The sequence below is a fragment of the Leptinotarsa decemlineata genome, unplaced genomic scaffold (assembly GCF_025532065.1).
Source record: "Leptinotarsa decemlineata unplaced genomic scaffold, Ldec_3_MD MMD2_tig00078422_RagTag_RagTag, whole genome shotgun sequence".
Taxonomy (NCBI): domain Eukaryota; kingdom Metazoa; phylum Arthropoda; class Insecta; order Coleoptera; family Chrysomelidae; genus Leptinotarsa; species Leptinotarsa decemlineata.
Genome location: NW_027412747.1, coordinates 9150005 through 9177479, shown reverse-complemented (window position 1 = coordinate 9177479; position 27475 = coordinate 9150005). Strand labels below are relative to the sequence as shown.

At 32.5% G+C, this 27475-nt stretch overlaps 1 protein-coding gene across 1 annotated transcript in view; it reads right to left on the bottom strand.

Moving 5' to 3' along the window:
* The window catches only part of lobo (coiled-coil domain-containing protein lost boys), a 511805-nt gene that overhangs the window by 44977 nt on the left and 439353 nt on the right, over positions 1–27475 (bottom strand). The window contains exons 3-4 of the mRNA XM_074186014.1: positions 5968–6128; positions 2863–3055 (exon numbers count right to left, since the gene is read on the bottom strand). Coding sequence (XP_074042115.1) covers positions 2863–3055; positions 5968–6128 — 354 coding nt within the window. The remainder of the gene's footprint in view (positions 1–2862; positions 3056–5967; positions 6129–27475) is intronic.

The following is a 27475-nucleotide window of genomic DNA, read 5'->3' as shown; positions in this document are numbered from 1 at the left end:
TTTTCTAAAATGATATACAATTTTCCTTTAGATTTTTATGACATATGCTTTTAGACTAAGAACTGTAGAGATTCATTGCAATCAACTTGAAAAGATGAAAATAAATGGGTACTATTTCGATAATTCCCAATTTGATTTCAATTTCAGTGCCACTGGTAGACAGCTGTTTCAGTCTGTTAGGCTTCATCAGTACCGGGCAGCAGTCCTTGATTGGAGACATAATGCAAAAAACCAAGAACAGTATTTGATGAAAATAAATGCCTCAACGCAAGTGAGATATAAGTGAAATCACTTATAGTCTGGGTCACAAGATCCTTTTTTTGGAAATTCTGTCCAAGGGCACCGAAAATTATGATCCAGGGCTCATTCGATTAGGAATGACCTCTAGTAATTTTTTGAAAAATTTCAAGAGGGTCTCGAAAAAATTGCAAAAGTTATAAACGATTTAGTAATAAAAAGGGAGTTTGGTTTTTTGCATATATTTCGAAAAATATTGAAGATATCCGAAAATTGAAAAAAAATCCTCAAAGAGCAATAAAAATTATTTAAATCCGTTAAATATCATCATTGAGAAAAAAATTCACATACCATATAGACAATTGAATAAACGAAAATCCATGGAAAAACATTTTTTCCCTTGATCATTTTATTAGATATACTTTAGTTAAGTTACTAATTTTAACAAGTTTACATTTATTACATATTACATTTAACATTTTACATAAAAAACCCTGATAATTTTCGAACTAAAAACCTCAAATTTTGTTCACTTTTTGGAGCTTCTCTTGGGAGCCTTCAATGAAATTTCTGTTGGAAAAATTAAAATAATTAGATTTTCCACTTTGTTATTAATAATCAAAAACGTTAAAAAGTGAAAAATTCAATTGAAGCAATGAAAAATTTTTTTCAATATTCAAATTTATTCGTATTCTTGTTATTTGAAGTTACATAGAAATGATTTTTCCTAATTTTCAGCTCTATATATTTAAATAATTGTTATGAATATTATGATTTTTGAAAACAATATCGGTTCTTAATTTTTTTTATTGCTTGAAAACGCATTTGTTGATTAACAATTTTTTTGCTACTAAATATGAATATTAAGGAACGTTTTTTTTTAAATCATAATTTCTATTCCTCAATAATAATCAGATTTTTTTTTATTTTGAATTTTCTTTATTCATTCAATAAACGATTCGTTTTCAACAAATGAATTTTCACGATATATATTTTTAAATACAACCAAAAAAAATATAAAAACAACCATGTGTCCCTTTTTGTGTAAAAAAAGAATAATATTAAAAAAATTGTAAAAAATAGATAAACATTTTTTGACACAAAAAGTGACACATGGTTGTTTTTGTTTTTTTTGGAAGTGTTGAAAACAAATTTATTGTAAAAATTACTTTGTTTGAGGTTGTTTATTAAATAAATGAAGAAAATAAAAATAAAAAAAAGGTTTTTTTTCAGACTATCAAAGAGAAATAGAAATTATGATTGAAAAAAATCCTCAGTATCCATATTTACTAGCAAAAAAATTGTTAATCAACAAAAGCGTTTTTATGCAATAATTTTTTCAAGGAATGAATTTATTTTGAAAAATCATTATATTCATCAATGATGAAAATCCTCCAATGATGATACATTTATTTTTAGAAACTTTTCAAACAAATAGAGCTGAAAATTATGAAAAATAATTTTTTATGTAACTTTAAACAATGAGAATACAAATAAATTCAAATTTCAAAAAAATTGTTTTTCATTGTTCCAATTGAATTTTTTACTGTTTAACGTCTTTGATTATTATTAAGAAAGTGGAAAATCCAAATTTTCTAATTTTTCCAACGGGATTCTTTTTTGAAGAGTTTCAAGGAAAGCTCTTAAAGTGAACAAAATTTGAGGTTTTTGGTTTCAAAATGATCAGGGTTTTTATGTAAATTTAAAACTTGTAAAAATTAGTTAATGAACTAAAGTATATCTAATAAAATAATCACGGGAATTTTTTTTTCATGGATTTTCGTTCATTCAAGTGTCTAGAAGGTATGTCAATTTTTTCTCAATAATGATCTGAATAGATTAAAATAATTTCTTTTCCTAAAAGGTCCGTATCGGTCAGCGCATGCGGGACGCCCCTCGTCCGCTTTTAGCGCTATTTTCGCCTCTAAATTAAAATTATGAATAGTGGAGATATAGTTCCGGGAGGTGGGAATTTTTTGTAGGAAATTTCCTCCTCTTTAAGGATCGAATATCTTTAATATTTTCTGAGATATTTGCAAAAAAAACAAATCTTGTTTTTTTACTATATTGTTTTTAACTTTTGCAATTTTTTCGAGCCCCCCTCGTAATTTTTCAAGAGGTAATTCCAAATCGAATGGATCATAATTTTCGGTGCCCTTGGACAAAAGTTCCAAAAAAAGGATCTTGTGACCCAGACCATTATAGATTTGACACCCAAGTTAGTGTGCCCAGTTTTTATGTCGACGTTTGTGATTCGACCAATTTCTATACCGACAACTGCGTTAGCAGAATTTTGGGAACCTCTCCTGGAATGCCATCGGAAAACAAATCCATATGTTCCTAGAAATGAAATAGAGAGAAACATTTACGTTAAAACAGAGATTATTAGAAATTCAAACCAATTGATGTAAAAAATATATTTTACATTTAAATGATAAACTATTTATTTTATCTTATTTACTCATAAGGGATAAAACCAAATATTTCTTTGTGTTTGAGGAAACGGAACCGGAAACCTTGTTTTCATATTCCAACTGATATTGATTATGGAATCCAGTAAATGAATTCATCTATGTAGAAAAATCCATACGTAGTTTCTGCAACTCTTATTCAATTAAGACTTACCAGCGTCTTCAAACGTTCTTCTTCAGCAAGCCTTTCTTTCTCCTCGTTGGCTTTGTCTATTTCTCTTTGTTCCATCATCTGTAGAAATTTACTTTTGAGGTCCTTCGGGGGCTTCAGTTTGTATTTCTCATCATTAATTCCTTTGTCTGTTATTTTTTCTTCTTCTTCCTCTGCTACGTGAGGGCATTCAACTCTACAATTAACATTTGATTTGGTGAAATTGAACGAGATCATAATAATATATATACCGGGTCGCTAATATGTATGGAAACGGTCGATTATCTCTTGAAGTAAGATAGCTAGCGAAAAATATTGAAATACAAAAGTTTGAGGGTTTTTCAAAATCCACACTGAATAAAAATTAAGTGTACATGATTGGTCAAAAAGTCTTGGAGAAATATAGTTGCTTTTTCTTTGATAAAACACCCTATATATTATTCCATATTTCCATTCTGCTCGAAATTCTGAACAAAACTGATGCAGCATATCATTTTCTAAATTCAACCGTTTTCGAGATTTAAAATTTTGAAAATAACTTTTTACTACTCTCAAATTAATTAAAGGAAAAGCACGAAATGATGGACATTCATTATGAAAGTCACACAAGGTGGAGTATGTGGAAGTAATTACAATTCAATTATGATTTATCTACAGAAAATAAAAAAGCATAATTGTTTAGGGTTGATAAAAATACATGAAACGATAAAATGTATTTTTCAATAAATGTCCAGGATATTAACAATAGTTATGCTAGGAGAAAAAGAGAGAAAACAATTTATCTAATAAGGTGTTCAAAGTGTTTACCATTTACTTCCTGACAGTAATGAACTCGCTGAACAAAATTTTGTAGTGAATCTAAAATCATGTGAGGAGGAATGGTAGAAATTTCATGCCTTATTCTTTCTTGCAACTCTTCGATATTTGGCGGCCTATTTTTGTAGACTACATTTTTTACACGACCCCATAGAAAAAAAGTCCAGTCATTCTTAGGGTTTTGATGGGTTCTCTCGATGTTTATTACCTATATCTAGAACATTTCATTTAATTGATTGTTTTCTTTTTTTTTGTATTCTATCTGAAATTGCATATGATGTATTGGAAACTCTATCTATTACTGGTAAATGAACATATTATTATTATTATTATTCAAATGAACCCCTGCTACCAACCCATGTATCAGGAAAAGTTTCATCTAGATATGCCCATACCACACGTCCAAAAAGTGGAGGAGCCCCATCAACAAGATGGGGATCCTCGATTTGCAGGAAATTGGGATTGTTATTATTTGAAAATAATTGTCCAAGCTTTGGAATAATATGCTGTTGTGAAAGTTTATGAAATAGGCTATGACGTGCCCACCAATAATGCCACACCAGACATTTACTTTTTGTGACCGTTGAGTGTGAACTTCCTCTATCCAATGTGGATTTTAGTCTGGCCAATATCTACAGTTGTGTCGATAGCTGATAGCTTTAGAAATAAACGAAGCCTTTTATAAAAAAAAAATTAAGAAAATATCAAATGTTTGACACCCTGTTATATTACGAACGAAATTATACTTTTTGTGTGTTGCAAATCTTTTTCTGGAAAAATCCTCACTTGTTTACTTCGTAGTAAATGTTCAAGAGGTAGTAAAAACGTATGTGAATTTCTGGAACTTCAACTAGCGTTTCCTAATATGACTAATAACCATTCCGTGCAAAGCTTATTGTTAAATCATCTGAAAATGGAACTTTTAATAGGTGATGATCGGCTGTATTGCCAAACATGCGCCAAACTAACTGATTCTTATAAGAGAACTACGGGGTAGCCTAACCCCATATACCGGGTGGCCCAAAAGGAGCACGCAAGTTATACTTGGTTTATTTGAATATTTGTGTATTACTGAGTTATTTAAATAATTGTTTGCCCTTCTGTTTATTGATACCTGTTTGATATAGTGTTTGTTTATCGTTCATTGATATAGTGTTTGTTTATTGATACCTGATTGATATAGTGATTCATTTGTGAAACGGAAATTGAGGTATTTTCTTCCTTTCACGTTTGCTTGTTGACACCGATGCGCCTACGCCTGAGCTCACGCGACGCAAACGAGATTGTCTTACCTTCCAATACTACGTATTTACGATTTCACCTACTCAATTTTCGTGGTAGTTTACTTGACGTATTGTAGTTTTTTTTAAGCGTCGTTACTACCTTAATTTATGGCTGATTGAATTTGTGGTTATATACACCGCGCTCTTGTATTGACATTTGAACATCGCGTAGTAGTGTGAATATCGCATTTTTGTCTTAGAAGCGTTGTCGATTAATCCATGTAAGTTAGGATTACTGAATAAATCATATTGGGGATCTTTGTCTTTTATTTCCAATATTAATTGGTAAGTATTGGTATTGTAAGTTACTTAGGGTATCTGGAGGATTAAATTTACCTGGCGCCCATTAAGATCTATTTGAAATTTGCTAAGTTGGTTAACCCACTCCCGTCTCCATTGTTTAGCTTAGCCGCGGATACCCATCTGTCTTATTTGTTACCGACAGATGATTCAGTCCCCTCTTGTGGTTTGTGAGGTGACAGCACCAAACTCTCACGAAGGTTCGAAATAGATGAACACTTCAATCACCGAGATCACTATTATAATCTTCATGCAGTCATTGTTCACTGTGGTTCTGGCGTTGAATTTGGTCATTATTACGCCTTGGTCAAAGACGAAACGGACTGGTTTAAGTTTGACGATAGTCGTATCACGAAGTGTTCTGGCGATGTATTGAATTTATTGGAGCCTCTGGAGACACCCTACATTTTGTTTTATGAGAGAGAGGATATTAGCAAATTAAGATCTTCAGATGATATGGTGCTGCAGGTTTTTTCGGGTTTTCCTGCAGCTGAAAAACAAATGCGCCACTGGAATCGATGAAGTCGCTTCGGAGAGTCAATTCATTTTTGTTATTGTTTTATAATTTCATGATTTGTATTTTGGAGGTGTTATTACACCACTTTTTGTTCTAGATATGTTTTCTCCTGTCATTGAAAAAAAATGAAAAAGTTTGGTTTCTAATATGTTTTTTTGTTCCAAGAACCCTCAAAAAATTAATTATGCTTACCTTGACATAATGCGTAAAGTAACGTCTTTGATAGCGTATCCAGAAACTACATATGCGTCATACCCTACGCCAATCAACAGGGAACACAGAGCTGTAGCTAATTCGAAAGCATGGCCGCTTTGGCGAAGAAATGTCGTATGTGGCGAATAAAGATGGCGGGGCTGAAAAAAAAACGTCATTTTCATCAGCTGATTACTAGAAATTTTATTCATATTGAATTGGAAAAGTGAAAACTGGTCGGCACACTATGAATCTAAGTTATATTACTTGAATTTTATTTTCACACAGACATTTCATACTTTCTCGGTACTGATTGACTTCATATAAAACTTCAATTACTAAAAAAAGGTAGCTTTTTTGTGCTTGGAAGACATTTGAGTCCGATGCTTTAGTTAAAAATAGTCAGATAAAAATAGCTCTCTTAGGAAACACTAATCATTTATTCACACACTAATAATTCATTCAGTAGGAGTCGAAGTGTAAAAATCTAAGAAGAAATATTATCTCCACTACAGTTTTCTACAGACGTACCGCAGGGTTCTATACTGGGTCCATTGCTATTCGCACTTTATACTATCGATTTCGAAAATGCAGTCAAACATTGCAACAAACTTTTACGCCTACGATACGCAGTTACACCATTCATTCTTCCCAGAAAATATCGGTAATGAATTTCAGAAAACTAACCAAGATATATCAAACTCAATTACTAGATCTATAAGTCACTGTTTGAATATAAACGCAGATAAAATTACAGTATTAGTTTTTGGTAGTAAATACTACCAATCTTCCTCTTGAAGATGATTACTTGGTGATCGAAACACGTATCGAGATGTTAAAACAACAGTTTGGTGTTGGGATAGAACTCTAGTAATATGCACCACAAAAAAAAGTGGGAAACGTAAAAATATGCAGGAAGAATCAAGAAATCTCCCAGGTGAAATGCTCCTGCAATTTGGGATTATTTGAGATTCAAATCCCATCGAGTATCATTCATGAACCTAAAGAAAATATATGACAATGGACAATTCATAATTCAGAAAATGAAATTAATTATCTGCGATTCATTGGTGCTAGCTCGGTTCAAGTACTGTGACTCGGTATATGGTCCATGTTTAGATATCCGTCGTATTCAAGTAATGCAAAATTCATGTTGGCGACTCATATATGGGATAAGAAGGCGTCAGAATATATCTCACAAACTGAATGAGCATAAATGACTGAATATGGCAAGGAGAAGATAATTGCATTTGTCTTGCCTTTTTCACAAAATTATCAGCTCAAAAACCCCACCTTACTTTTCGAACAAAATTTCTTTCAGAGAGGATATCCATATTATTGATATTGTTTTGTAGGAACTATTATACCTCTAGTTGAATGTTTATACTGAAAATTTTTCAGAAGTATAAAGTCTATGAAATCAATGACTTTTTGATTGAGCAGCGATGAGATTATTTTTGAAACAGCACTTAAATAAGGAAACTTCACTAACTTTATATTTTTGTGAAATAATATTGTACAAACTATATATGTTATAACTGAAGGATCATCGATATAGAGTGGTTCGATGGTTATAATTCAATTTCCAAAGATTTAAAGATTTTGAGTCAACAAGCTTTCAGAAAAAGAATGAAAACTCACCTCATTGATGAACAATCAAATACAAATAAGAATTAGTTTGATGAACTGTTCTGTTCCAAAAATTGTATATATATGTAGGAGGATATAAGTACATAGAGACATTTCTTTATCAAAATTTCAAATATAAAATCTTCGTTTCATAATATGAAACGAAATCTCTAAAACAAGTTCCAAAGTCGCATGCGCAGTCAGAACAATAACAATACCAGAAGAAACTTAAATTATAATTTTTTGTGAAACAACTACTGACAAAAAAATTGTAAAAAATATAAAGCAGGATATTATTATACATGTAGTTTTCACCTATGTCACCAGATGTCTTGAGAATATGACTATACACCAAATTAAAAATATAGATAATAATAATAATAATATTTTTTTAAGAATAATAATTTATTGACAAATAAATTCATAAAGTTATACAAAAAAATTATAAGTAATGTGTTGCAAATATTTTAAGGTAACTCACAAAAGGAAAACATTTAGCGTGAGCTGCTTAACTACAAGCTAGACATTAGACATTTATAGACATAAGAGTATACACAAATATATAAGTAGGTACATGCATGAGAAACACATAATCACAAAAGGAGTAATACTTTTCTGAATCGGATTCAAATTTATATATCAGAGTGAAACGTCTTATAAAAATTAATAATTTTTACATAAACATATCGATGAATTTGAAGGAGGGGAATTTGGAGAACCCATGACTTGGTTTGTCGTTCGAAAAGTTTCAAGTTCTGGATACTTTTCAAATTTTTTGATAAAACATTATAACGTTTTGGACCTTAGTAAAAAAAAAAACTTCTTTGCAATATGTTTTTTGATGGTCCTACTACTTGCGATATGATCGATTTTTGCCGTGTTAGGTACGGATGACTACGGATTTGCTTTATATTCATGTTGGCAGGCTACAGTGCTTATAAAATATAATTGTCGAATATTTAAGGTTTACATTTAATCAAGAAGTTGTTCAGTTGGATAGGTATATAGTTTTATGAAAATTATTTTAAGAATCTATTTCTGCATTTTTTCCAGGTTTTTGAGAAACGTTTTATTGGCTGCACCCCCAAGCAATGATTCCATCATTGAGGTGGTTCTCAATCAGCGCATAATATAATATTTTCATTTGCCCTTTGGTGAGTATTTTGGAATAGGGTTTCATCTTAGTTAGGGTACTCCTCAGTTTCATCACTACATAATTTATTTATACGTTTCATTTCAAGTTACAATCTAGATGAATTCCTAAGTATCTGCAACAGTCTACCGTTTTGATACTAACAACTTGTTTGATCTTTATGATGCCAAATTTTTGGAGTAAGAGTAAGTAAGTGAAGGGAACGGAGTATGTTTTGTTTGTATTTACTGTTAGTAACTGCCCGTCAAACCATTCAAGGATATTTCCAAAGTCCCGTTCTACAACAGTTATCAATTCTTCCCAAGTTTTGGCTTTGTCACCGTATAGAATGTATGGTGGCTTTGTAGAATACTGCTGTGTCATCAGCAAAGCTCATCACATTTCCTTCTACATTTAATTTGAATAAGTCGTTGAAATATATCGTTCTATACATATTCAGTTATTTTAATAACAAAGACAGTAGTTGTAAAATATATCAAAAGATGGTAGGAGATAATGCGGCTTCCCTACATTTCTACAATTTCTTCTTGACATCAATTATTATATTCGTTTACCAGCTTTGACCCCTCAACCACAGATGGCGCAACAACACAACTTCTACTGAAATCTGTACTAAACAGTCAATCTAGAATTATATTTAGAAATTTAAATTATTTGGAAGTAAATAAAAGATAAGAAATACTTTCAACGGTTTACGTAAATTTCAATTCATAGCAAATTCTCCATAAAAAAACCATCAAATGTGTTTCATCTGCAGCCTTTAAAAGATGGGAGTAGGTATCACTTTAATCCAGGTACAATAATTGTTAATGCCACTGTGATGTAATGTGATTTACTGTTCTAAATACGTTACTTTTGTTTGTTTATAATTCATGTGCTTAAAAGGTATTCAAAAAAATTTATGGTGAAAAATTCAACAAATGGATAGGCACATTTTTCACTTTTTAATACAATCAAAATTCCGTATACAAAAGCATTCATGATTCGGTAGTTACAGAATAACTTGAGAAAGTTATTTCAGTTTTGTAATTTCACTAAATTTGCATTACTAAAAATGAAATGTCTTAAACTTGTTAAAGTAAAGAAAGGCTTGCGTGGTGGAAATTTCACCTTGCTTTCCTTAAAAAATATAGTAAGTAGATATTCCTCAAATTACATTTCTTAGGGATGAGTAGATGCAACTCACTGTATTTTAAATGTGCAACCTTCCATACATAAAAAAAAGAAAAATCCGAAAAGTTACTGCGTGATATGAACCAGTGAAGAGTCCATTTAGTCAGTCGCTTGCATTTATAAATTTTGCCTACAAATTGATTAATCAACAATTTTTTTGGTTTTGTAAGGTTATGCACCCAAAAAAGAGTTAGAGGCGAAAAAGTAGATCTCTGATAATATTACTCCTTTTATTATTCCTGTTTTTCAAATAAATTATTTTCTTTTCCTGATTTTGAAATTCCCAGAATTTCATCAACCTGAACATTGGTTAACAAATCCACATGTGAAGCTCACCAGAAGATTCTACTTCCTTGACTTTTTTAATGACGTCGTTGATTTTGGTACGAATATCTGACTGAAGTAACCATGAACTCCCAGGGTATAATTTCATTCAAGAATTTTGCTAAACCATAAATATTATCAACATCCCTACTACTTAAGTAGGTAGCTTGTGGTAGCTGTGTTCATTTAATACCTATATTTTTTTGTTACGATTCCGATAATGGAACGAACATAATTAAGATAGCTGGAGCTCTAAAGATATAAAAAAATACTTGGACATATTGTGCACGAAAAAGTGGGTATGAGGGAGCTCTGTTCAAATTGGGTGCCACGCGAGCTCACAATCGACCAAAAACAATAACGAATTAATGATTCTGAGCAGTGTTTGAAGCTGTTCCACCATAAAAAAAACCCGAATTTATACATCGTTATGTGACAATAGATGAAACGATTGTCATCTGAGTGGATTGCACGTGGTGTGCCGACTCCTAAGCAGAACAACAACACACAATTAGTATTAATTCAATTTCGAAAATTCACAAACTGACAGCGTCATACCAATTTAATTGTGACTATCGCTAATAGCGACTTACTTGATAAATTACTTTCGTATTTTCTCATTTATGACGATGTATTTCTGTAGTAGTTCGTAAAATAATTTTTTGCTGCGAACTGGTATATTTTGGGCAAAAAACCCAAGAAACATTTTTGTTTAGAATGAAACAGGCTATGGGAAATACATTTTTAAATGGTTAACAAATAATAAGACAAAAAGTTACATTGGAAATAAATTTTGGGGGTTGCGTTTTCCACCCCTTACAACCATGGGGCAAACCAGATAAATTACTGACTAAGTATTTTTTTGGTAATACAAAACGTCAGGTTAATTTCAATATTGTAACTTTTTTAGTGCTTGTGAAAAAAACTGTTATAAACATTTTATGTACCCCCTTTAAGGGGCTGTATCTTAACAAGGGATGCTCTAATGAAATTTCTTTATATGATTTCACTTATTTAGTTACACCCTGTATAGCGTTATTGGAGAGTTTGAAGGGCGATATGGTGGAAACACGAACCCATTTGAGGAAAAAGAAAGTGCTGTTTTCATCAAGTAATGCACTGTGTCACAAATCAATGAAAACCAAATCAAATCAAATCAAATCAAAATATACTTTATTGTCCAAGAATAACAATTCTCATGACAAAGCATACAGTCACCATGATAACATCACAAATATACAGTTAGCAAGGAGATCATAAATACACATAAATTCACACTTACAATAAGCGGACATAATAACATATACAAAAGCAACAAGATTTACACCACTAAGCCAAATAACATTGAACAACAAAACTACGATGTGACAATTAAATGAATAAAGTAACATGCCGGAAAAACTAACATTTTGTACATGAAATTACAAGGACTACCTCTAAATATTTAAAGAATTAGGCATACGTTATATGACCGCCGCCAAAGCTAGAGATCTCAGCAAAAAGAATCCTGAAAGTATTCTTCCAGGGTATAGTAGGCCCTCCCAACTATGAGCGTTTTTACAGATTTTCTTAACTTGACTTCGCTTTTGATGACACGCAAGGTTAGAGGAAGGTGATTGAAAACAATGGCAAAACTGCATGAATTAGGCTTCGAATTGCTTCCCCACCCACTGTATTTTCCAGATGTGACCGCAGCGACTTTTTCTTGTTATCAGACCTCAAAAGAATGCTCGCTGAAAAGAAATTCAGCGCCTAGGAAGAAGTAATCGTCGAAACTAAGAAATGAGTTCAAAATTTTTGGAAAAAATATGAAATATCAAAATTTATTTTATAATGCTACAGCATTTCTCAAGCGTTTTCATACTGACTGAATTCTACTTTATTTTACAGTTTGAGTCTTCCACCCAATTAATGACTAATAATTTAAAAACTCAAACAATATGAAAGATAATTTTACCAACAAATTAACAAATTACCAATTTCCACATTAGAAATCAGAATCAGAAGAAGCGAAGAATTCTAATTTCTTTTTGGTCATTTATTGAACTTTCAGAATTCATAAATTAATCCATTTCTGAGCATTTCAAAAGATTGAGGTTCAAACCTTTCTCTTCCAAATGTAATACTTTATAGTCGTAGTTGAACTCAGATGTTTTGCAAATCTGAAAATCGACTTCACATTCAAGAGACTCCTTCTATGTTTCTTTATACTTCGGAAAAAGTACTCCCTGTTTGGCCAATATAAAAATTCTGGCAAGAACCACAAGTCAACTTCTATACTACTGATGTATCCGACGTTGGAGTTCTGCATTTATTGTTTTTAATGAATTTGCCTAAATTATTATTTATCCGGCAAACCTCGTTGTTGATGGGTTTATCAAAGTATTCCAATGTCTATAGTACTTATTATTGATTCTTGAAGTGGGATAGACATTGTAAATGGCTTGATCTTGTAGTTTTTTGGAAGGAAAGAAGTCGATAATACCTTGTAACCGTTGGTTGACAGCAATTTGTTTGATTACATTCAGTTTTTTTTCGAAAATAGCTTTAAAACAGTGGAATTTTCAATAGTCTGTGAAGCAAACTATTGAATTCTGCTACTTCACGCTGATAAGGATGTGTCGAAGAGTTAAGTATCACAATTCCCGTATAAGATGGTTTGTGGAAAACTGTAAAATCATGTCTATTATTAATTTCAGTAATAGTCACGTCTGAAAATTATTGAATTATTTACCTCCGCTTCAGTGGTAAATTTAATTGGTTGGTGAATGCAATTAACAAAATTGACAAACTTGCCAAACTGTCTATATACCTGTACCATCGAAATATTATACTAAGATATCATCTATGTATCTGTACTACTGAAAGATCGATCAATTATAACGAATTTCATTCAGAAGGTTGTTCACAAAAATTCTGCTAGCAAAGAGCTCAACAGGTTTCCCTTCGCTGCACGAATAAATCTTTTCTTTAAATTGAAAATAGTTTTGAGATAAACTAATTTTGAGTCGATCTACAATTTTCTGTTTTTTCACAGGATAAACATGGTTTCTGTCTACGAGTCTTTCGACCAGCCCGAGATAAATTTAGCGTTATCAGGAAAAATTATGTTTTCAATGTTACTCACTAATTGATATGTATTATATACGCTAAATCTCGGTTTGAAATCAGTATAATTTTAAATTAATTACTTGATCATCCTGTAAATGATATCTGATTCGATCCCATTACGAATGTTTGGATTACAAATGGAATAGAGAAAAGTGTTTTTGTATAATTAAGCGTTCATATAAAAGTATTTGTTTCGAAAGTATTTTTCTTTTGTGTAATTCAATGTTTATATAAAAATAGCTGTTTCGAGAGGGTTTTTTCTTTCAGTTTGTGTCTGAAAGTTACTTCTTTTGAAATTGATTGCTTCCTTCTGTAACGAATTTGAAGCCGCCCCTGACCCATACACCAACCGATTCATCGAATAAATACATGAGTCACCGCGAAAGAATGCAGTCTGAAACCGCCGGGAAACTTCTAGGCGAGTACCGAACAGACTACTGAATTCTAGAACGATCGTTACCGATATAAAAGGCCGGCTTCTCGTCCATAGGGGGCAGTTGAATTCAGAAAGTGAATCGAGCGGTTAAACAAGGAATTCAAATAGTGGAAATATTGAGCGTTAGTTGCTAAGTGTTGAATATAGATTAGTTTGTGATAGTGAAATATTGTTAGAAATAAATTTTCTTAAGACAGTTAATTCTTTAATTTGTTACACTTCTTTTCTTTGGAAGATTCCCACATTTTTTGTGTCAAGATAGAGAAGTAGAAGGCCAAAGTCTTTTTTGCAAAAAATTATTCTCTCCTAAAAATATACCCTTTCAATTCAAACAAGATTCCTATGGCTGAGATTTAATCAAATAAGCAAATGAATGTTATTTACGTACTGTCACCGGATGGATTCACTCTATTCTGTGACAGACAGTGGTAATTATGAACGAATTGATTTTTTTTATATTGTTATCTGTATTTGCTACTGAAGAGCCGATAAGGCAAGTGTCTTATGGCGACACATCGGATGTCTAGCAGTGAGGATGATAGTGTTTTATGTAAGTGAAATTTTACTTCTTACATTAATTATATTGGGTAGGAATCCTGTGAATGATATCTGATTCGATTCCATTACGAATTTTTGGAATGTTTGCAGTAACGTTACTGCAATTTCATCCTATAAGGACATTTTTAAACTTATAAATAAATATAAGTTTGAAAATGTCTTATAAATAAATATAAGTTTGAAAATGTCCTTATAGAACGAAACTCAGTAACGTTAGTTACAAATTAAAGTGGTAAAAAAACATAGAAAGCTTCAATTCTCTTTTATTCATTATGATTTCCTACCACGTAGTAACGGCTACATCCATCAATTTTTTATTCAAAGGGTATAATTCCAGAAGAGATTATACTTCTCTATCTTGATACAAAAAATGTGGGAATCTTCCAAATCTTCAACTCTCTTTTCTTCATTTTAAAATTTAATTTGTCAATTCCATTTTCTCAGTTTTCGTTTCCAAGCTTGATTTGAATACATATGTAGAAGGAGCGGAATAGTCGATGTAAACGGTATTGTGCATACTCAAAGGTTTCGGCGCTCTTAAAGGCCAAAAAAATCAGTACAGAGAAATGAACCCGCGGCCAACTAGTCCGCGTGGACTTTTTCCTGTGTAGTGATTCCAATAGCGATGGTGGAAAATGGGAAATAGAGATACCAGTTAATTAAATTCGGATGCATTTGAATATTGAAACACAGAGTATGTTTCAATGTATATAAGAATCTACATCTCAGGTTTGGTTTCGAGGGAAACAAACTATTACAAGCAACATCAGATTTGACCGAAATTCCTTTCTCAACTGTACGTAAAATAGTGAAAAACAAACCATATAAACGCAAGACGCGATGTGACACGGGATTACCAAAACCTTTAGATGTACATCTAATAAAATCATTGAAAAAAAAAATATGCGACTGTTACAAAATCAATGAGATTCCTACAACTGAAATCATAAGGAAGAAATTGAATGTGTACGCGAATGTGTACGCATAACATGCCTGCCTGCAAACAAAGGATCGCGACTAATCATTGTGCATTGCGGAGGAAGTAAAGGATTGGTTCCGAATTCTTTGAAATTATGTGGAAAAAAACTTGAGGACTGCTATGTTGACTATCGTAAGAACATGGAAGCTAATATGATGGAGGAATGGTTTGAAAGCACATTAATCCCAAATTTGGATGCGAATAGTGTAATAGTTCTTGACAACGCTTCCTATCATTCGCGACAGCTCATCAAAGTACCGAATAAAAATTTGAGGAATGATGAAATACAAAGTTTTTCAATGGAAAACAATTTGTATTTTGAAGATAACTAAACCAAAAACCTGCAAAAACTACTTGAAGTGTTACAGACTAAAACATTTGAAAAAGTGTATGCCCTTTAGAGTTTCTCAAAAATGTATGGACACACCTTACTGAGACTTCCCCCCTATTTTTGTGTTTTCACTTCCATCGAGTTGATTTGGGGACAATTGAAACAGAACATCAGGCGTAAAAATAATTTTCCAAAATTTGAAAAGAAGGTAATAGAGCTAGTTAAAGAAGAAGTATCTAATATTACCGAAGAAGACTGGCAGAAAAGGATTAAAAAAGTAATTTTAGTTGAAAAAGACTATATGGAGATTGGACACTTCCATATTAATGGTGGAAATGAATTCATTATTGATTTAAATGACGACAGTGATAATGAAACAGAGAGTATGTAAGGTGAATCATCCGAAGCTTTCGAAGAAAGTTAGTGAAGTGTTTTTGGAGCGATCGATTGTATATATATATATATATATATATATATATATATATATATATATATATATTTGAGTAAGCATTATTCAGAAGTATTTTCAATTATCACTCTGTTATTTGAATCCCTACTTTCCCACTCACCTACTATAATAACTTGTATTTCTTGTATAAGAGCGCTTTCGACAGCTGTTTTTGCTATCATCGTCAAGGCTCTACTCCAACTGCATATATATATACAGTGTCACCGATAAAGTCCGCATCAAATGGGAAACTTTTTTATTTATCGTTTTATGTGAAATTTGATTTTGGCAGTAGATTTTGATTAAGAAATGATGTCAAATGGCGTCTACAAAATAGGTCACGTGATTTCCTTAACCTGTCAAAATTGACATTTAAAAAAAGAAACATCGAAAAATGACATTATTCTTCAAAATATCCAAAAATATCAAAGGATAAAAACATTTTCTTTTGTAATTTTATACCCACACACCAAGTTTCAAACCCATAATAAGTATTTTATATTTTCACTATTTTTCCGCATTCCTGCTTTTTCTACTTATCAAAATTTAAGCACACCTGTACTAAATCATTTATTTTAACTAAACTCGTCACCGAATTTCTTTTTTTGTAATATAATAATATTTTAAGAGCCTCTTTGATGTTAAAAACAAATTTTGAAAAATAAAAGTTGTCAAACTTGATGCAAAGTTCATCTAGTTTCAACGGGGCTTTCCAAACTATATACAGTACTTGAGTTTTTTAATGAGCAAATGGCCTCACAATATGAATTAGAATAAAACGGAACATTAGGAAACAATATCTTAGAGTGTTTATTGTTTTTTTAACAAAAAATATAGTGGAATTTAATCTTAATTAAAAGGAACTGAAAATAAATATGTACCTATACCTAATAGCAAAAAAACACGAAAAAAAGACTCACGACATCAAATACACTACATTTCTGTATGTCTTCCATCGCGTTCTATGCAAATAATTGTCCTTCTTGATACATCTTTTATTGAGTTGCTGATACTCACAGGGTTTATGTTTAAAATAGAGTTTCTAATAACAGTTTCTAGGTGATTCACGTCACGAAAAGGTCTTTGTTTATAAACGATTTGTTTTAAGTAACCCCACAAGAAAAAATCTAGTGGGGTTAAATCTGGCGACCTAGGCGGCCATATTTGCTCCATATTTCGCCCAATAACTTTGCCCCTAAACATTTCTAATAGTTTCTCTTTGACTTGTCTTGAACTATGAATAGGAGCCCCATCACATTAATACCACAGACTGTGTCTTATTTCAACCGGCATATTGTCCACTATATCACTGATCTCAGTATTTAGAAATTGCAAATAATCCTGAGAAGTTAAATTGTGTCTAAAAAAGAATGGTCCCATTACCTGATTATTTAAAACACCGCACCACACATTTGTTTTAAATGAATATTGGTCCCGACATTCTATCACAAAATGAGGATTTTCCTGAGCCCACCACCTACAATTCTGGGAACTGACTACGCCGTTCGATGTGAAGGTAGCTTCGTCGGTCCATAGGATTTTGTAAGGACATTTTCTGTTTAATTCTACTTCTCCTTGGTACCAGAAAGAGAAATCTAGTCGAACATCAAAATCTCTTTCCTTTAAGGTATTTATAAATTTGGGTTTGTAGGGTTTGAATTTATTTTTATGTAAAATTGCTCTTACGCTTTCTCTTTTAACGCCAGTTCTATCTACAATATTGGTAATACTTGATTTTCCCTGTTCGATAACATCCAGGCAGACAGCCAACTGAACCTCATCATTATTGCGTGATGGATTATGACGTTTTTTAAAAGTATTTTCAACTGAACCAGTCAGTTTAAATTTTTTAAAAATCCTACTTACAGTGGATTGCTGTACATGTCTACCAGGATGTCTTGCGTTAAAAATATCAGCCACTTGTCGATGCAATGTGTTTTCACCACAAATTAGCACAATTTCAATTTTTTCTTGTAAAGATAACATATTATTTTAATTTTCATACATTACATTGAACTAACGGGCATTAATTTATTCAGTGACAGTGACGTTTTCTAAAACACATTATGTAGTTTCATATTTTTTCACAGCCTACCCAGTTTTTTTAAATTAGTGTTGTTAGCGGAGTAGGTAAATGTAAATACTATGAGTTTTTTTCTTTTATTGAATGGGCTTCAAGAATCACGAAATGATGTTTCCTAATGTTCCGTTTTGTTCTAATTCATATTGCGAGGCCATTTGCTCATTAAAAAACTCAAGTACTGTATAGTTTTGAAAGCCCCGTTGAAACTAGATGAACTTTGCATCAAGTTTGACAACTTTTATTTTTCAAAATTTGTTTTTAACATCAAAGAGGCTCTTAAAATATTATTATATTACAAAAAAAGAAATTCGGTGACGAGTTTAGTTAAAATAAATGATTTAGTACAGGTGTGCTTAAATTTTGATAAGTAGAAAAAGCAGGAATGCGGAAAAATAGTGAAAATATAAAATACTTATTATGGGTTTGAAACTTGGTGTGTGGGTATAAAATTACAAAAGAAAATGTTTTTATCCTTTGATATTTTTGGATATTTTGAAGAATAATGTCATTTTTCGATGTTTCTTTTTTTAAATGTCACTTTTGACAGGTTAAGGAAATCACGTGACCTATTTTGTAGACGCCATTTGACATCATTTCTTAAGCAAAATCTACTGCCAAAATCAAATTTCACATAAAACGATAAATAAAAAAGTTTCCCATTTGATGCGGACTTTATCGGTGACACTGTATATATATATATATATATATATATATATATATATATATATATATATATATATATATATATATATATATATATATATATCAAGTTATTGTGATTCTCATATAATTAGAAATGATTATTGGATAAGGAAATAAGTTAGTTCCTTACTATATTAATAAAGGGGAGCTGTTGAAAGGTAGGTTGCACTATATCGTTTACTCGAACTATACAAACGACACTTTTTCCAATTCCATTTATACTACAAACATTCGTTATGGAACTGAAACGGATATATATAATTCATAGGAATGCTACAGAAAAAAACTGGTCTCTCCTGAAATATTTCCTTTTCATTTCAAATGAATTAAGGCTTTTAGATTGCATGTTGCAATGAGATTAGGGGCTCGGAAATATGTGAAGGTTTAAAATTTTCTAGAAAGAATTTGAATACGCCTGTTTCATATGATCGTTATATGTTTAAAAACTACATGAGCATAATTGAATTGAAAATCGATTAAAAACGAATTAATTTTTCATTGTTCGCGCACCTATATTAAGAGAATAATCAACAAAATATCACATACATCATTTCAACACAAAAACGACATCAAAAGAAACTCACTCGCATTATAATCACATTACATAAATTCCAAATGAGCGAACACGACAACTTGCAGCTCTTCCGGACAATTTCGATTGTCCCGGAGTTATTTCATGTATTTTAACCACCTGTTACATGTCCGCACTTCATTCCTCGCAATAAAAGTAATAAAACAAACAGGGGTCTGCTATTCTTTAGAAATTCGTTCCCTATATCTGATTTTTATAGACACTTGTTGCTTTCCGCTCGAAACATTTGATCTACCGAAATTAGGCAATTGTTCGAAAGTATGTTCATACCGACCTGGGATCAGAAAACACTCATTCAATTTTAAAATTTACAATGGCAGCTTGAATGAAAAATGTTTTCTTGTACCAACTTTTACATATGTCGCACAGCATGTTTCGTTGTTTTTTTTGATGTGAAACTTTACGCTCGCTTGACTTGAGGAGTGAGCTGGTGAATGTGTGACGAGAGCGTTACGAGGAGTGTGATCGGGCGAGGCGAACGGATGTTGAGAGGTAGGTATAGATTAGTGAAGATTAAAAGAGAGAGACAGGTGCGAGCACACATTTACAGTCGAGTAGGCTCTGAAGAATTAGGGGAAACTGTCAGACGTTGCCACTAATTTTAGCAGGAGATTTCAATGTTAATTTCGCACCCGAAAATGGACAACTCTTGGTAAATGTTCTACAAGGTAAATTAGAACTACAAATGAATAATAACATTTATAACCGAAATGAGCCTACCACAAGACATGGAACAACAAACGATGCATTTATCTCTAGAGATATGTTTCTACTTTACATTCGAAAATATATGTATCTTATTAATCATACCATAAGCCCATTGTCTGGGTGTTTCAACCAACCACAGTAATTACTGATGTATCCGATAATGAAAATAATAAATAAAAATACTTCAGTCATGTGGTCTAAAGCACACTGGCTTTTTTTCATTCTAAATCTTTCATTAACCTGGTGTTCCCCAAAACTAGCTTTAGTGGCTCTTCTAGTTTGGTTTTTTCGATTATTTTACCATGTTGGATATTTTTAACTGTTTTTCTAGAAAGTTTTGGTATTCATTATATATTTCCAAACAATCTTTCGTCTTTTGAGTAGAAAGATTTTCCCAAAAAACCAATCTCTTCTATAATATCCTGTCTTTCAATCTAAATGAACTCAAATGATATCTGAATAATCAATTATATACTTTTTTCAATTCTGATAATATATTTCTGCTCAATTTTTTTTTCAACTAAAATAAGCGCCAAACGTGATGGCAAGCACGCCCCCATGCGCACAAACTCATTTTCTATGTAACCCACACTACAGCTCTTGCAAGACAAACAAATGCTATATACAGAAGCGTATCATTACTTGACCTCCAATGATGTTGACGTTTGGCATTGTCTGAATAATTTGTGTTGTTTCTGAAAAAATGTCATCGTCTAACAAAAAACCAGTTATCAAGAGTGTATCATTAATTAACATTTTAATGAACTGTACTACTACCTATTACTATAAATAAAATATGAAAAGAAATTACAAAGAAGTCATGTTCCATTTGCTACCCATTCGACATTGGCCGACAATGTGCTGATCGTAATCCAATAGGAATTTAGTTGGGAGAGTCTACACTTGCGCGATTGCTCGCCATCACGTTTGGCGCTTGCTATACTTTAGTTATTCTTTTTTTTGAGAATTTAATTTTATTATGTTTGAAATGGCACTCTTATGAATTTCTTCAATTAGTTTCAGTTTTTCAGTCGTTTAAGGCAATACATGGGTCTCATTTCTTTGTTATCATTACACTTTTGACCGTGCGTAGTCCCTTCACTCTTTTAACTTTTGATCGGAATAAGATATCGTAGCGGGTGTAGATTGTCGCAATGAAGATGTATCTCATGTATGAAACGTCACGTTAGTTGAAAACTCATTTGTGTTTATCAATTGTCCAAACAGATAGAAGGGAAACGTGGTTCCTTAGAATGACATATTTGATCATCCGATTTGACATCTCTAGATGTTTTTGAGGGGATGTGCGGTATCTCAAGTATACTATACACATACATAACCGCAGTTCATTTCAGAATTCTTGAATAGAAAATCAACTCAGGAACGTTTCATAGTGTAATAAATGAACTTGCAAATAGACTTCATTACTGCCAGGAAGTGAATGTGAATATTTTGAACATACAGTGAATTTTCAATACATTTTTTATTGAAATTTTGATATTCAGTTTTCACAGATTCTAAAATGGAATATAAAAATGCTAATTACTCAGGAATGGCTGTTCCAATTTCAAAAGGTATAACAATGTTATATAGAGAATTAAAATACCTATTAAATATCTATCAAGAGTTCCCTCTTTCTAATTGAACAAAAAAAAGTTGGTACCGCCATCTCAGCGACAATTAGCAACACAATTGTCCTAACATAAATTACTTAAGATTTACGTAAATTTTATCTGATCTTGATATATTGTTCTGTTGAAAAGATGAGGAGGGACTTTTTACGTTCGTACTGTATGTAAGTTTATCTTCATAAATTTTTTTCAATATGCAATAGCTGTTACTGGAATTCTGCTCCTGATTCAGCAAAATCATGCAGTTTTTCATTTTTTTATTGCACCTTTTAGCTTTTTAGAACATTTTTAGAACAGATTAGTTTTAGTGATGAACGTTTGGGTTTTCTACTTCTCCAGCATTATATAAAAAGTCGAAAATTCATAAAAAAACTCATTAGAAAGATGAGAAAATCATGTACGGAAGTTTCTGATGGAATTGATCGATAATCGATGAAAATCCAAAACTTATTCAAGTAACAGTTCATTATATTTCCACTGGAAAATTTACAAGCGCTTTCATACGCTTACGGAAGTTATTGTAAACCGAAACACGTGTTGTAATTTTGTAAACTTGTCAGTGAAAATCTCACAATAAAGTTTTACTTGAATGAATAAGAGCGGTAAAACTGAGTTTTAGGAGTGGGATTGAGGCTTGACATTTATAAATTGTGACTCTAGCTGAGAAGAAAGGAAATGACAAATGTGGAAAATGTTCTAGAAGCATCGATCTGGTTATACCAGATTGATCGGTACCCGTGGCACCGAGTAAACAGTTTATTGATAGAAAGCAAAGCGATAAAAACTGAAGAAAACAAAGTAATCCAGTTGAATAATTGTATTAATTAGTCACTGGAGCCCATGGACTGAAAACTGAAGTTTCTCGAATGGCGGCTTGCTATCTACTTGTTTCAATATATTCGGTAGTAGAGGCTGTGAGCTGTGAGAGCATTGTTGAGAAAGTGAATTCTGTTCTGTTTTAAATCTATTTTCCGTTAACCAGCTGTCGCACCCCTACGAACGACAACCTTCGGAAGTCGAAACCTGTGCGAGCTAAGGACTAACGAGGTCTTACCTTTTAACGTGTGGTAAACTTGAAGTTAAAGTTCTCATAAGTATAACCATATAATTAAAGTCGTCTTTTCAGCAATGAGATTACTTAATGTAATAAATAATGAAGCGTTGCTAATATGCATAAAAGTGGTGAATAGACTAAGTTCAATTTTCAGTATAGAATATGGCACAGAAAATTGTGTTGTGTTTTAAATAATTATTAAATACATACGTTGATTACGAGTGGGGTTACGAGTGATCTTTGGTCAGCAACGAATTTGGAATTGGAAAGCTAAAAAAATATTTTTTGATATTATTTTTGGTAGGTACCAAGATTAAAAACTCGAATGAAGATTTGTTTCAATTTATAAGCAGTAAGCAAGAAAATAAAATGAATTATTTATATCACCTACAAGAGTTCATCTTTTTTACGTGAACGACGCTAGGTTGATGTTACTTAATTTCACTGGAGTATTCGAGCTTCCGTAATATAATTTCATCGTGCCATTCTTCAAAGGAGGGTGAGCGAATAACTGCGTTAAACATTCATGGTAATTCGAACCACTTTATTACCATTCTTTAAACTGTATTAATTATGTAATACGATGATGAAAGTCAAATGAGGGGATTCCCATTGGTCTCGTTCGTTTAAATACGGGATAAAATCGTTTCTAGAATGAGGTATTCCTTATTATCTTTCGTTATTTTTTCAAGTGGTTATTTTTATAAGTGGGAGAAAACACGTTTTTGGCGTAGTATGAGGTGTTAAACATAACATGTGCATCACATAGGGATACTTTTCATTTATCTAATTTTCTGAAATATGTTACCAGAAAGAAGTAATACTCTGATTCCAACCAAGATAATTTATACAGTGCGAACGTAAATGCTTTTCCCGCTTAACTTATGAATGGAACAAGTTACACCAAGGATGCACAAAATTCAAGTAACAATGTATCTTTTTCAGTAATTTCCGATTAAATCGACAATACTGGCATCACTCGTCGTCGAGAGGTCGCTAGTAACTTTTGTTTTCTCAATAGAAAGGGGGATCAGATAATAACTCGTTTGATAGGTATTTCAATTCTCTATCGAATACTTTTTTATTGTTGGAAATAAAATCCGCCGCTCCCGGGTGATTAATAATAATAATAATAATCGTCTTTATTTTCAACATATCATATTACAAGTCAAAAACGGCGGAGTTCAGTTCTCTCAGAGTTGAATCTCTGATTGACCTGTTCTCCCACTTAATCTTATTACCAGCCTTCACGAATTCCAAAAAAGCAATTCCACATTTCTACAACTCATATTTATCAAAATTGTAATTTTTTTTAAGGACAAAAAACAAGCACTACAGGAAAATCTTTAAGGCGCTCTAAGAGCGGTGCCTGTGCGAAAGTAGCGATTTTCTACTTTAGGACGGGAAACATAGTCTTATTATTAATAATAATAATTCGATACGTTTTACACGAGAAACATATAGAGAATATCAGTGTTTGTTAAGAACAACTAAAGTATTTAACCAGAGGCACCCGAATATAAATGAAATCACGTGTACATTCACCAACTAGTAGCAAAACTTCAAGAAACCAGTACTATCACAAGTAAAATAAGAGATCAACCAAGGTTTCTCGACGAAGCAATGCAAATTGAAGTACACGGATAGTTTGCAATAAATCATATTTTATCGAATCATCAGATGGCTTCGGCTAGAAATATAGCAGAACCTCGGCTCATCAAATATATTTGCTTTTGTGACGAGTGCACTTTTTATTTAAATGGGGACGCAAATAAACAAAACTGTCGTTACCGGAGAGACGAGAACCCACGCGTATTCAGAGAAAGGCATACACAATACCCGAAAAAGTTACAGTTTGGGCTGGTATATTGGGAGATACAATTATTGGTCTATTATTTATAGAAGGAAATTCAAATGAAGGATCTATCAGAATAAGAGAGACATACACCGCAATTTACCTTTAGAAGAAAATCTATTATATTTTCAACAGGATGGGACACCTCCTCATTATGTAGTTCCAGTTAGACAATGGTTAGATAATGACTAAGCTAATCAATGGATTGGAAGAAGATGTCCTATTGAATGGCCTCCTAGATCCCCGGACCTATCTCCCCTTGATTTCCTTCTCTGGAGCCACCTAAATTATGTTGTTTCAAGACGCAACTTGACTCAATAGAGCAACTGAAGGAAAGAATGGGAAATGTTCCTCTTGACGAAAATCAAGTAGTTTTCATAAAAGAGCTCTAAAACAACGCATTTTAAACTTATCATTTCAACCTTTTTCTTTAAAAAATTATTTAAATACTTGAAAAAGAGGAATTAAATAATGCATTCAACATTTAAAGAGATTCTTTTCTATTTCACCTGGCAACACCGGTTATAGCTAATAAAAGACAATGAATCTGTTACCTGTATGAGACAAACAAAGATGACATATTTCAGAGGAGTGCTGTTCTGTTTACTTATGTTCCGAGTCCTGAGACATTCTGTGACATATGACATTTTGTGCACCTAACCTATCTTCCTCTATAAAAATAAATAACAAAACTGTTGTTTATGTGGCTTGTGGAGGTGGTATTGAACTATAATTTATATTTTGCCTTAATTGTTGATTTATAAAGATAATTTTCCTTTTTTTAAAGAGGAATATCTAAGTACGTATAAATTATTTCAACTTGATATAGGGGCTGTTGCCAATATGTGAATTAGAAACAAATCCCTTTAAAAATTAAAACCCAACATTTGAAACATCAATTTGAATACTTTTCGAAGTGAATTTGAAAAACTCATGAAATAAACTCAACTTTATTATGTTTAAACTTGCATTTGCTGTAATAACCCAAATTGAGGAACATTCCCCATTATTGAAGAATACCAAGCTATTTCTAGAGAAACATTTGTCAATGTACGTCAAGAGTTTGAAAATAAACTCTATTATTGTTTTGAAAAGTTGAAGAAACGTCGTATGAAAAATAAAACCAGTGCATATTGTAGCATTCATGAAGTTTAATCAGAAATCTTCATACAATGAAGGTACCAGAACAAAATTATACACCGGTTTTTGTTCAATTCAATCTAGGTCGTATCTTCCACCGATACCGAGACAGCAATAATGCGCTATTGAATTTTCGCCACCCGGTATGTACAAAATCTCGTTTTCAAGTAAACTCCGTTCACGGCGGTTCCCGAATGTTGTAACTGCGCCAAAAACTTTACCTGCCCTCTTCCTATTCTTCTCTCTCGCGGGATATCCTCTACAAAGCCGCAACCCCGAACTCGAACCTTCCACATACCTGGATAGACAAAGCAAATCCGAAAGGGGTGGAAGCTGATAAAGGACCCGAAGATCGGTCACCGTCCCTTCTCTGAGGGCGCTAATGATGGAAATTCGCAACGCAAGATGTTCACGGTGTAACATCATCCTGTACGAAATGCGTTATAGTCGCGGAAAATTCTGAAATTTGTGTCATGCCATGGAAGATTTCAATGCCCACTGTACTCGACTTAGTTCAAGTTTTTTAACAAAGCTGAACTGTAAAGGGACAAGTTTGAACCAAAAATGCATTGTAAAACCTTTAACCGTTCCCTCACATTTTATAATACGAGGTATGTTAAAAAATTACGGTGGATGTTCAAATTTAACGAGCTACGTATATTCGTCACGAACCTATGTTCACAGTATCAGCTGTTTAGCATGTTTAGTTTGTTGGTGAGAGGCATAATAGTTAGAAGTGTTTTGTGTGTTTGGCAATGTTCTGCCATCGAAAGAAATTATTCGAAGAATTTGTATAAAATTTCGTGTAAAAAATGAAATTGAGTGCTCAAATACATTTGAAATGTTGAAAATGGCATACGATGATTGCACAAGCCAAGACCAAAAAGAAAATCAAGCCAAGTTCGATCAAAGGTCAAGGTTTTGACCCATTGTTTTCTTCGATTTATCGTGGCGTATTGCCTCGGGAGTTCTCTTGACACATGATCGTACGGTCAATAAGGAGAATTATTTCGAAGGCATTCGCCGCTTGCGAGATGCAATACGAAGAAAATATCCAGCATAGTAAATAAACAATTCATGGCTCACTTGTCATTGCTTGTTTTTTGGCCAAATACAACACCGTAATCAAGCCTCAGCCACCGTATTTACCAGATTTGGCCACTTGCGACTTTTTTCTGCTACCACGGTGTTTTGCGACGATTTAGGAGATACAAACGGAATCGTTGAGAGAGTTCAAAACATACCAAAAAGTGCATATCAGAACTGCTTCGCGGATTGAAAAAAATACTGGCATTGAATGTATTATATCTGAGAGGGACTGCTTTGAAGGAAACAAAATAGAAACTGATAAATGAATAAATATTTTTTGAGAAAAATGAAAATTTACCTTTTTTTAACAGACCTCGTAGTTATGGGGGCTGAGCAGTTCAGGGTTTAGACTTAATGATGCCTAAACTATATGAGATATTTTCATTTTATAAGTCCAGATATTCTGACTTCTACCGACTTCTTATAAGGCAAAGGTCGAACTACAAAGAGGTCAGCGCGTACTGGTACACTAGAATGTGGCCAGGGCTTTTGGGGATTGGGGGGGAGGTGAG